Source organism: Coturnix japonica, chromosome 8 (genome assembly GCF_001577835.2).
Source record: "Coturnix japonica isolate 7356 chromosome 8, Coturnix japonica 2.1, whole genome shotgun sequence".
NCBI classification, from domain to species: domain Eukaryota; kingdom Metazoa; phylum Chordata; class Aves; order Galliformes; family Phasianidae; genus Coturnix; species Coturnix japonica.
The window spans coordinates 4,608,301-4,620,996 of NC_029523.1; the positions used below are offsets into that span (position 1 = coordinate 4,608,301).

Consider the following 12,696-nt stretch of genomic DNA (forward strand, 5'->3'; position numbering starts at 1 on the left):
TACTTCTGCGAGAGGCAGGGATTGCTTGGTACTGATTCCCTTTCTTTTGGAAGCATACAGGCCAGAATATTTGAGAAATACATCAAAGTTTATTTCCATCTGATAGAATGTGGTGAGGGCTGGGATCTGGTGCCTTAGAAAAGCACGGATATTTCATTTGCCTCTGAACCTCAGGCCTGCAGTTTTCTTTAGCAGGCCTACCTGAAGCTAATGACCACTTTGTTGTAATAAACTGTAGCTCCTTCTAAGCTATTTCTGCCTCAGGAGCTAAAAGTGGTACTGTTGGTCCATGGTACCATTAGTCTGCCTGGTCTCCTTGGTCTCGCAGAGAAGCCTGCTCATGTGGTATCTGCCCTGTCATTACATGGCACTGTGTTATGTTGCGTAGATGAGTCTTCATCATTGCCCACTATTTTATTTGCTACTGCTCATGATAGCATTTTTGCTTTGAAGCTGTGAAAGTACTGTCTGCATTACTGTCCTCTGACTGTTCAGATAATATCTAAGGATTTCTGCTTGCTGAGAAATCAGAATTTTCCTTTGGATAACTGAGCTGCCCAGGTGAGGGAGCAGCTTTTGTTCAGTATTAGAGAAGGTGAGAATGTGAGCTGGTTTTGGTGCCTGGGGAAGGGGCAAGGAAGAGACAGAGCCTGGCCCTCCCTGGAGGTGTGGAATGGAAGGACTGGAGTCAGTGAGAACAAGTCACTTCCCTGGGAATTCCTTTGGGTTAGTTGTTATCAGTACAAAGGGGGCTGAGCACTGGAGCAGATTGCCCAGAGAAGTTATTTAATCTCTGTTTTGGAGATACTTAGAACTTGACCAACATGAAAGTTCTCAATGCAAACCCCTCTGAACCATGATCCCTGATTTTTATAACATTTCATTATGCTGTTGCTTTTAAGTTTCTTTCCCCTTGTTTGAGATCTAACATATTAGACAGCTTGCACTGTATGTTGTAAATGCATACTGGTTCAGTGTTTGTTCCTAGTGGTGTATGCTCAAAGGAGAGACGTAAATTGCAGAAACTTTAGAAAGTTCAAAAATCTAGGTGGTTGTTCAGGAAAATTTCAGGCTTTAATTATTTCCTACTTTTAAAGGTATCCAGAAAGATTGTGAGTTAAATGACTGGGCTGGAATTCAAGACCTTGGCTTATTTATGATCTCTGTGGCAGAGTACTCACATGGTGGTAGTGGCCATAAAACTTCCTTTGTCCCTTCTGTTTAGGTTGCAAACTCTATGGCAGAAGCTGCTTCCTACTCTTATATATGCACACTTTAGATGGTGGGGCACTTGTCGAGAACTCTTGTAAGCCTTTATATCTTGCATTCCTTAATAAAATGACAGTAATAAAGCATCCCATGATTTGATCATAAAGTGTAAGTAAGCAAGATGCATCTTGAGATAGCTAACAGTTATTAAAATGGTATTAAAACCTACGAAAAAGTGATCAGTGTCTGAAGTAAAGGAGAGAACAGAGAGTAGGCATGCTTACAGAAGGGGTTAGCAGGACATTGAAACCTAAGGAGGTTAATTTTGCTTGTGGCAAGGAAGGTGTGAGCCTACTTTGGCTTGTTAGCTCCATTTTTTGAGTACAGTGAGTACTGTGGAATTAAGGTAATGAGGCTGGTAGAGAATCTGTTGGGCAGAATTGAACCTAGTTTATACTGGATTAATACTATTGAGGGTTTTTTGGTCGTTGTTTTTGAACTCTCATTCTGATGACAGGTTGTCACTGTGATTCGTCATGTAACACTTGAGGGCCATAAGTTGTGACTGTGAAGAATCCTTGCATCTATATAATACAGAGGATCAGATGTAAAGAATAGTCTAAAGTGTAAAACCAGAGCAAACTGGTATTTTTAAGGATCTGTGAAGCTGGGCGATGTTGATTTACACCAGTGAAGTTACGGGTGATAAAATATGTAAATTGTTTTTTAAATTTAATTGTATGAAAGCAAATTGAGAACTTATTTCATGTTGCCAATCTGTCTTGTTTGTGTAGAGAATCTCATGTCTTAAACTTGGTGTTTTAAATTGTCTTTAAGAGCAATTAATTCATAGGTTAGACAGTAATTTCTGTTAGACACTAATTTCTGTTGTTTTCATTTGGGAAAATAATTTTATTGTCACGTCTGTAATATATATTGTGATGTTTGCTGAGTGTTGCCATAACACTAGCAGAAAATTACTGAGATTTGCTCTAATTTAGAAGCAGTGGGTGCTGTGTCATTATGTTCTTATTATCTTCTGTGTCTTTGAAATGCTAACATATATTTTTAATAAAACTTCACAGATGCTTTGGGATGCTGCTGAGTCCTGGAAGAAACGTGAAGAACAGTGACATGCATTTACTAGACATGGTAATGTGTGTTTTTAGTGATCCTTTTAATAAGATGGGTAATTTAAAAAGCAAACAAAAAGCCCCAACCTTATAAAAGCACCACCCAAAAATGAAACTGCCACTATTTGTTTACTTTGGTTTCTATGCCATTTTCCAGTCCATTATACCACGTTCGCCCTTTGGGTTTTGTTCTCTGATGTGAACATAATAATATTCTTAAACTCCAAGAACTGTTTTACCTCCCCACACTCTGTCTCTTTGATCTGTAATAAAATCCTTTATTTCTCTTTTATTTTTAGGAATCCATGGGAAAAAGCTCTGATGGGAAGGCTTATGTAATTACTGGAATATGGAATCCTAATGCGCCTATGTTTCTAGTACTTAATGAGGAAACACCTAAAGGTAATTTAATCTAACTTACATATTTTTTTATATTATCCAAGTGTGATGCATATACTTTTTTTTACTGGGAATCATGATGTGTATGTCTGAGTACATACACCATCATGTTCTGAGCATCTGTGACTGGAAGCGGAACTTTTCTGTACATACATATTCAACATAGAAATGTGAATAGTTTTATGTATACCACATGTGTTGCAGGTTTAGAGTTCCTAAGCTAGTGGTTTGGCTTATGTTCCTGCTCCCTGAGTATCCAGATTTTTGCTCCCTAAGCATACAGAATCTTGCCTCTTTGGTTGGAGAACATGAGGGCCTAGGTGTTCAAAATTGGATGTTCAGTGTTTATTACAAAAAGCTGTGCTTCTTGACTGAGGGAAATCAATTCTGTTTCAAAACGATGGTTGCTACTCTTGATAAATGTTTTTAGAAGCCACAGTCCTTTTCTTGTATTGTGAATCTACAAGATACACTTGAACTATTTCTGCTTCATCTTCTGGTTGATTGTGTATTATGCTCTACTTAAAGTTTGACTTATGCTGAAGGATGAAGGGAGAAAAAAATAGCACAGCACATTGCTGCTACAAAGATCGGCTGACCCAGGGAATGGGAAAGGGGCAGGTAAAACTTTTTTAGTCATAGAATCATAGAATGGTTTGGGCTGGAAGGGACCTTTAAGTCCATCTAGATCCAACCCCTGCTACAGCCAGGGACACTTCCACCACACCAGGCTGCTCAAAGCCCCATCCAGCCTGGCCAGGAATGCCTCCGGGGGGGGGAGGGAGGCATTCACAGCTGCTCTGGGAAGCGTCTTGCTGCCCTCACAGTAAAGACTTTCTTCCTAATATCTAATCTAAATCTACCCTTTTCCAGTTCATAGCCATTTAACCATGTCCTGTTGCTACATGTCCATATAAAAAGTCCCTCCCCAGCTTTTCTGCAGGCCCTTTCAGGTAATGGGGGGCCACTATAAGGTCTTCTCGGAGCCTTCTCCAGGATGAACAGCCCCGGCTCTCTCAGCCTGTCCCCATAGTAGAAGTGTTCCAGCCCTCTGATCATCTCTGTGGCCCTCCTCTGGACCTGCTCCAACAGCTCCATGTCCTTCTTAGTCCTTACAACTGACACAGTATAGACATGGAGATAGACAAAGATCTGAAGTGTTCCTTTGAGCTAGTTTTCCATTTGTACAACAGTTCACTTTTTTATTGTATTAAGGAATTTGTTCTTTGCCAACTTTTTCTGCACATGACTTATTTTTGTGTTTCAGATAAGCGTGTGTACATGACTGTGGCAGTGGATATGGTTGTTACTGAGGTAGTAGAACCTGTGAGGTTTTTGCTGGAGACTGTAGTGCGTGTGTATCCTGCCAACGAACGCTTCTGGTACTTCAGCAGGAAAACCTTCACGGAAACTTTCTACATGAAGCTGAAACGGGTATTGTGTGCTTATGTTTTAAAGAGAAGGTGGTGCTGGGAGTGTTTGTTTTGTTTCTTTTATTGTAGCCTTTGTAATGTTGACACCTTTGTTTAAGCTGGTTATTGCTGAAAGGATTAAATACGTAATTAAGTTCTTATTCTTCAATGCTCTTTGTCAAGGGCAGGGGCATTGTTACTGTGATTAAGTTAGTGTTGTTCATACTGTTGACTGTAAGCTTATGAAATGTTAAACGAAGAGTTAAGTGTTTTTTGCATGCTATTTGTCTGAAATATTTTTGTTCTTCTGTTCCTTGGAGTTCAACTTTGAAGATATACAAAAAATCCCCATTCTATGAAAGGGAGAAGTGGTGAAGATGAGGCTTAATGCATAGTAGTGTATTTCCTCTGTTAGCTTTCCCAGTCCTGTGCTTGCATGATTAATGTGCATTTATTACTTCCTCAAGCACTGAGAGATGCAATATCCATCTCATCTTGTAATGACTGTAGAATAGCTCCCTACTGAACTGAATGCTGAAGACCCAGCGCTGTGAGCAGTGCAGGATTGAAATGCATGAAGTGTGTATGTCTTCCCATCATCAGTGTGGGGTGCTGTACAACTGCATCCTTGTGCACTGAGCATTGACCTGCTTTCTCCAAAGATTTGTGTTGGGGTTTTAGCTCACAGAATGAGCAGTAGAGGCGAACAGTGTCGTTTGCATTGGAATAATGATCCATCATCTTTGACTAATGAAACCAAACGGGAGCGATTTAATTCTACTGAGCTTAGTGTGAGTGCTTTAATTGTCATCTTTCTGTGCGGCACAGTAATGGGCCTTGAAAAACAGCCTGTTGTTCATGTTATATAGAAAAACTGTAGCTGTTTAACATCTAGTAAGCAAATCTCATGAAATGCTGTTGATGTAGTTCTAGAGATTAGCACAGTGGCTTGGTTTTCTCACATTTTCTTAAATTCCCTCTTATATGCAAATGTTGAGAGTATCTACATTTTAAATGTAAGGAAAATGCATTTGAAGATACTGCTTTCCCAACTGTTTGATACTCATCTATAATCAACAAAGATTTCCAGTAAGTCATTTACCACAATATCATGGATGCATTCTTTTTCCTTTCTCGCCCCTTATAATGTGACAAAACATGCTTGCCTTCTCTCCCTAAAAACCACAAGCTTTTCTTACACCTATAGAATCCTGAGAAGCTGTTCTGCACACTTTAAGAAGAGGAACATATTCAGTCTCATTAAACTTTCTCCCAGATGAGGCTTTGATTATGGATAACAGGATCTGTGTGTTTGAGCTCTAGCAACTGTTTATCCATCCAGTTACCGGCTGCACAGCTTGTGTTGCAGTAGCTCTTCCTGCACATAGCTCTGGAAGAGCCCATCTCTTGGGGCTCTTGAAAAACAGCTTTGCATGTGGCACTGGGGTCAGCCACTGTTTGAGGAAGCAGTTGAATTCAGGTAGACATGAAAGTTGGTAACATCAGCTCTAAAGAGAGATGGCTTCTCTGTGCAGCTCAACAAATCTCGTGTTTGCCTTCAGATGTAAAATCATGGCAATAATACTATCATTGTGCAGAGCTACTTGTGTCATATACAAATGGCTCCTGCAGGCAACCAGAGCAGTGCAAGGCACCAAAGACTTGTCATTTGTGTATGCTGCAGCAAAATCCATAGTACCTCATGCCTTACTCCTGCTCAAATAAAAGCTACAGATAATGATGGTGAATAACACTGAGAGGTATCAGTTTAGTCAAGTACTTTGTAATTGTATGATAAAAGTGTTCTGTGAAAGTAAAACGAGGCTAATGGCTTTAATATCCTGCTGAATGTTTAAAAAAAATACAGGGTATTTATGCTTTCATCCCAAAGTTCATTAAGCACCTCAGAAGTTCAGTCAGCAAAACTGGCTGCTAATTGGAGCCCATTTACTGTGTACTTCAGGGAGTATCAGCTTTAAAGGAGGCAGATGTGAATGATTAATGTCCTTGAGATAGAGTGGGATTTCTCAGCTCAAAATTGTGAATGCTGCTATAGTGCAAGCAGTCCCTGTTTAAGGTACTATCTTAACAATGTCAGCATCTGGCTGGAAATGCCAGTTTTGTTGAGCAGTCGCTCATCTCCAGCAAAAGGTGTCATGAAGTTGTCTTCCAGATCCCTCCTAGTTTTGCTTCTGGATCAAATTGAATATACTCTGAGTCTGTATTCCTTTATTTTCATGGATAATTTGTTATTTTTAATATCCTCAGAAAATTACCTTATTTGAACTGATAAGAGCACAAATAACAAAGCAGAGTTTTGGTTCTAGTTCATTTACTATAATCATTAGTTTTCAGTTTTATGTAACTCTCCGTGAGTATATTAATCACTGCATGTCACTGAATAATAACTGTTTTCAGAGCTGGAACTCAGGAAAAGCTACTATTGGTTTTCCTTTAAAAACTCACAGTGCTGCATCCAGTGGATACAGGTACCTTTTTTCATGCAGGTGTCCACTGAATGCAGAAGACGTAAATTAAACTCTGAACTTTTCCACCCTGAAGTAAAACTAAAACCATGCAGTTTTATTTGCGTCTTTGGACCATAAACCTCAAAAGAGAAACAAAGCTGTGTATTACAGCCAGCCTACATATGCCATTGAAAGGAATCTGAGAGAATCTTGCCCAAACTATTGTGTAGCTGCAGCAAGAAATGTGTGTTTTGGTTTGATTTTGGCAAACTGTTAGAGTTGGAATTGTCAATAGGAGGCCCTAATAAATGCACCTATTTTGTTTCAGTCTGAAGGAAAAAGCCGCACCAATGCTGGGGATCCCATCTATGAAGTTGCCAGTCTACGAAGAGAGTCTACAAGAGAAGAGCAACTGCTCAGCCCGACAAGTGGAGGGGGGCCTGTATCATCGCAGGAAGATGAGGCAGAAGAAGGTAAGAATGAATAAGGAAGTGCTTGTAGTTTCTGTAGACAGTACTATTATATTTTTGCTGATCGTTTACTCAATTCTTCCTGTTTGTGTCTAATAGAAATACAGCTGTTCTGGGCAGCAAGTTCACATGTAACTGTCTTCTGGCAGCAGTTTGTTGAGCAATAGCATTTTTTGCCAACCCTATTACTTGGAGTTCTTCTAATAGCAGCATCAGACTATACGTTGCTGTTTTTCTGTATGCTTCAGAATTTGTTACTGCTACACTTGTGCCCTGCTAATGTGATAGAAAACCTTTTCTAGAGTGGTTTTCATCAGATCAGAAGCCATTTGGCTTTGTGCTGTTAAAGAACAGCACTGAAATGTCTGGCTGTAAATGCCTACATGCAGGAAAAGAGCCAACAGGGTAACAGTCTCATAAAGGGAATTCTCCTGCCCCTGATCTGTATGTCAAGCATGCGATTGTGAGGTTTTTTTGCACTTACAAATCAAATTACCTTTTGGTTCAAATTGGTGAGTGCATTGTGGGTTGCTGCTTTTGATAGACACATAACATTTGCCTTCTTCTTCCTAAGGCTAATGGTTCCTCAGAGTCTTTCTCCTGTTTTTGTAGCCCTTGGCCTACTGTAGTCCCTTTGTACCTGAAGGCTGGCTTACAGCTTTCCGAACAGGCTCTCAAGGGGCCTTCTTTCATTTGGTTATCCAGCCTTCCAGAACTTGTGACAGTTTTACAAAGCTACACTTGAGGTTTCTGGCACTGTTCTGTCAGTACCGTAAAAAGTTTTGCTTATTATAGTGGAAAAATTCCATCTTGATTCATACTTGATCGTAAATAGTTGAATATCAGTTTATGCAGCAGGAGTCAGTACCCTGTTGTTGACCCAGGAGCAGGCAGATGTTTACTCCCTTCTTTTTACAAAGCACAAAAACCCAAATCCCAGGTGATACCATGCCTGAAAAACACAGCTAACTGATCTCTGAATTTGGCAGGATGGGTTTTGACTATCACTGTCTTTCCACTATCAATTCTGAAAAGTAAAAATAACATTATCTCAAATGGAACTTTTATATTAAATTGTTACTTGGAAATGCCTTAATGTTTATAGCAGTAGTTATTTCAGATTGACCTTTGGGTCTCGTGGTTCAGTGTAGTGAAGCTCGACATTTATGGGTAATCTTTTCCTTGCTGGATGTTTGTGCTGTGGTAGTCAGAATGCTTTCTGGAGCTTGTTTGATAGGACAGCACTCAAATAGTAACTTGATTTGTTTTTTTTCCCCTCCGTATTACTTCTCACCAAGAAAAGTGCTATAGTAGAATTTGATGAATATAGCTCAATTATTAATAATATGGCTATTGTCCTCTTGGTGCTATTATAAAGCAGCTATATTTTACTATAGGGTGAGTATATGCGTATGAGGCATGAGCCAAAGTTTAACTTTGGTTTAGCTTCCTAATGCTAGTTTCCATATTATATATGTGGATTATGTCCTAAGAGAAGACATTAAAAATACCATGATGTGACTCTGTTCTCATGGAAACTGCATTTAGATCTGCTTAGAAGTTATCTATCCTAGTGGATATGCAGGTTAAATGAGTCACTGCCAGTTGTTCTAAATAAATCTCTTCATTCTTTTTCTTTCTTTTTCTTTTCAGGGTACTAATTATGATGATGGAAAAAAAACCTTGAGTTTACAGTGTCTTAGCCTTGGAAGAAAGCTTTTTCTTTAATGTTAAGGCTCTCTGGCCATGTAGATTTTTTTTTCTGCTTGCTCCTGTGGCAAGTTTGCATTATAAAGAATATTAGATAGACCAGAGGCTGGTGTACCCATTTACAGATATTGAGGATTATTATCTCTTTTTAATATATATTTAAAGGCATATACTGCATTCGTACAGAACATTAATTTAGTTTAGAAACACTACGTTCAAGTTTTGTTTGTGTAACGCTGTGGGAATGCATGACTCATTTGTAACTTACCTGCTTTCTATGTACTCCATACACACAGTTGGTGAGATGTCGCATGTTTTGAGTATATGAATAAAGGTTATCTGCACAAGGCATCTTTTCAATATTCTTGTTCTTTTTATTTTAATGAAAGGCCAAACATATTTCCACTACATATTATTCTTAGCTTTCTTTCTTCTTATCATTCCATTTTAGCTTCTTTCTATAGCTTTTTCTGTTGAAAACTAATATTTGCAAAGACTGTGAAGTAGCTACTTAGAGTTCTTTTGGTCACTTTTATTTCTTTTTAAATATTAACACTATCATAGATATTTCAGGCAACTCTGTCATCTAAGGTTCATTGCTCTGGAGATCGCATTTTTCTAAGTATTAATTGATGTTAATGGTTCCTTGTCAAAATCCAGAGTCTAGAGTGCACTTCTTAGTAAGAAATTTTCTCTTAAATTCAGGTTCAAATTTAAAAGAATCAAATATATAATAAGAAAATTCTTACTTTCCAGAAAAATTTCAAATAAATTATAATTTAAATACCAATTTTAAAGTATTTAAATATCAATTTTCATCCCTAGGCAGGAAACTACCTTGCTAACATGGAATTATGAGTAGGACCTGATAAAAAGTGCTGAGTGCTGGTGGTTGAACTGATCCTCCTCAATTTTGGTATGAGATGAAGCACTGGAGAAAACTTCTTTCTGGCAGAAGGATTTGCAAGGAGAACATACAAAGACTTCCTTAGATGATAGGTGAAATCCTGATCTTTCTCTGATTCTAACACTTTTTTCTTTTTAAAATAGTCAAACTTTGCAGGAAAGTATTGGACAGCTATTTGAGTTTCATCTTAAATTAGAACGCTGTTAAGGATCATTGTAAGTAGGAGTAGTTGTATTCAGAACCACAACATACTGTGTGTTTCCGGAGTCTTTAAACTGAGCGCAAGTAAGCTGAGGACTTTTTTGCTTGTGTTTTATGTGGTCCAAAGCATCTAATTACTGACTCTTTTCCCCAGCTATCCATTTGACACAGAGCAAACACAGCGTACTTAGCACACATTCCAAAACAGGTCATTCCTGTTAGGTGAAGGTTAACAAGTCTCTGGAAAGAAGCTGCAGGATGAGTTGTAGACTGGCTCTAGAACCATCTGAAATGCCTTCGAGGAATGCAGTGATGTTTGTGGTTTTTATTTAATGCAGCAATAGATTTCTTGATATTCAAAAGATGCATCGTTTCTGGCAACTGGGATCCAGTTGACAACACAGTGGCAGCAAGAGGCCCAGTCAAATGTGTCTGGAGTTTAATAATTGGCTTTTAGTAAGGAGAAATTACATGTAAATATCAAGCTGTAGGAGTAGTAATGTGCAGGAGAAGAAGAGAAATAACAAACATAACAGGGTAATGCTTCCTCTCTGTTCTAACTGCCTTGGCTCTAAGTACAAAGAGAAATATTATACAATAGAGAAATTAACGTATGAGATATGGAAATTGAGTGTGGAGGTAAGATAGAGGACTATGAAAGCTTCAAAGAAATCTGAGGTAGTAATGTTTGGGCAGCACAGGAAGAGTGGATGGGTAGAGTGGTTGAGGAGTGGGCAATGCTGAATGATCAGAGCTGATCATTGAGGCTAAATTAAGATGCTGGGTCAAATGTTGTGAGTAGTTAGAGGCTGTTCTCAGGAACTGAAAAGGCAGAAGAGTAGAGGAGGTGATATTTTAGGAGTTAGAGCTATTCAGAGTATTTTGTGATAAAATAAGGGCTTATGATCAGGGAGAATTTGAACAAATGAGGATGACTGAGTGAGACGAATGACATTAGTACTGTGGAAATAATCAACTCCTCATTTTTATCCATATTAAAAATAACTTTGTAATTCATAGGAAATGTTTCTTATATCAGAACACAGAATAATGATGCTGTGTCCTAAACAAAATCACACTGAATCTGTTCTGGAGAATTTTTGTTTGTTTGTTGAAGCCATACAAGTGAACTAGAATTTAACAAATCCTAAATGTATTAAGCTGTTATTCTTATTGACAGATACCAGTTAACCTTTGCTTGGAGTTCTGTCAGGGGGGTTCCTAAAATACAAATGCTTTGAAGAAATGTGAATCCGTAACTTCCAAATGAAGATAAAATAGTCTTGATGTCATTTGATGGACCCTTTGTCTTGGGCTGTGGTGCCTTAGGAGTTAACTTCTGTTATTAAAATGACTGTGCTAGATGGGGTGTGATCACGTTGTTAGTGTGTATTTTAGCAAAAAAAAAAGCAGAGGATTTTTCTTAATTTGCACCAAATGATGGAAGTTGTTACAACCATATTCACATTTATTCATGTAGGTACGGACTTTCCATTAAATAGGCAAGTATTTAAAATGGCTTCAACTCAAAGCAGCTCTCAAAGTACTGATTATGATGATATTGCAAGGTTGTATATGACATGTAAAACAACCCTGAGATCCACCAGTTTTCCATTGCAGTTTTAGAGGTAAATGTCAAGTAGGGAATGAATCTGCAAATTGTAAAGTTCAGTCAGAGCAGTGAGTTGCATTGTTTTAAAACTGCGGCAGCATCTCACGCTGGATTTTTCCTGCATGTTCTCAAGGATGTCAGTTTTCAGACAGCTCAGTACATGTGGAAGATGTTTATATTTACAAGAATACCTCCACTGAGCAGCACTGAGTTGGTTTTGTCATCTGTGTGGGAGCAAAACTACTGAACTGAAGCGCTGGTTTCCTCCGCTCTTTTATGCAGCTTCAGGCACTTTTACATCACATGGAGATGTCATGGTGGCCCACTTGTTCGTTTGCTACAGAAGGGTAAAATCTTTGCATGCTTCTGCACTCAGACATGGATGAAGAGTTGAGGTTTATTGCCATGAGTTTTATTTTTATATGAGGGTAAGGTGGTGTCTGTGTACAAACTATGATGTGAAACTAAGGAATCTTTTTATTGCATTGAGGGGAAAAAAATGGCAGCATGGCCACTCATTTCACACTGCACCAATGGGGCTGTTCCAACGTGGAGATGTAGATGCTGAGAGATACTGCACAGGCTGCATTACTTGTGTGAGAGCCATTCTTATATGCAGTCTGGATGAGGCTGGCAGTGACAGAGAGGCATGATTTCCTCCACCTTCTTTCAGAGCTTATCAGATGTAGGCTTTCCTTTTTGTTTTTGCTCTCTGTGTACTCCAGTAGCTGAGAAGTTAATTTTCTTCAATTCTTTTGCATAACTTAAATACTATCAGAACTCTTCTTCCCTCTGACGTAAGGAATGTGTTGTATTTGCTCAGTTTCCTACTTTCTGAGGCTCATCTTTTCATAAATGCATCATTTAAAAGGCATTTTGAGGCTTTTTGCTTTCATCAGAATGCTTTGTAGTGCATTGATAAATTGAATCTTTCTGGAAGTCTTCCTTATTTAATGTTAGAATCAACTCTGACTTAAACTTTATTTCCCTCTTGTCTTCCCTGGCAAAACTAAAGCTCGTGCTCTGTATAATTTCCTTTAACCTTATAAATGGAAACTTGCTTTTTTCTGTGGCCTTTCTCATGATTGTCTTTCATTTCTAATGTGTGGAATGATTCCGTGTAACGTCTCTATCTTGTTGCCCTGATGATACGCTGCCAACGTCAGCCCTCCCTT

General features: G+C 38.6%; 1 protein-coding gene across 7 annotated transcripts in view; it reads left to right on the forward strand.

The window, feature by feature from the left end:
* RABGAP1L (RAB GTPase activating protein 1 like) overlaps positions 1 to 12,696 on the forward strand; it is a 160,482-nt gene that overhangs the window by 19,614 nt on the left and 128,172 nt on the right. For all 7 annotated transcript variants that reach the window (XM_015869566.2, XM_015869565.2, XM_015869563.2 and 4 more), the window contains exons 8-11: positions 2,295 to 2,361; positions 2,642 to 2,744; positions 4,009 to 4,175; positions 6,950 to 7,094. In XM_015869566.2, the coding sequence (XP_015725052.1) occupies positions 2,295 to 2,361; positions 2,642 to 2,744; positions 4,009 to 4,175; positions 6,950 to 7,094 (482 nt within the window). The remainder of the gene's footprint in view (positions 1 to 2,294; positions 2,362 to 2,641; positions 2,745 to 4,008; positions 4,176 to 6,949; positions 7,095 to 12,696) is intronic.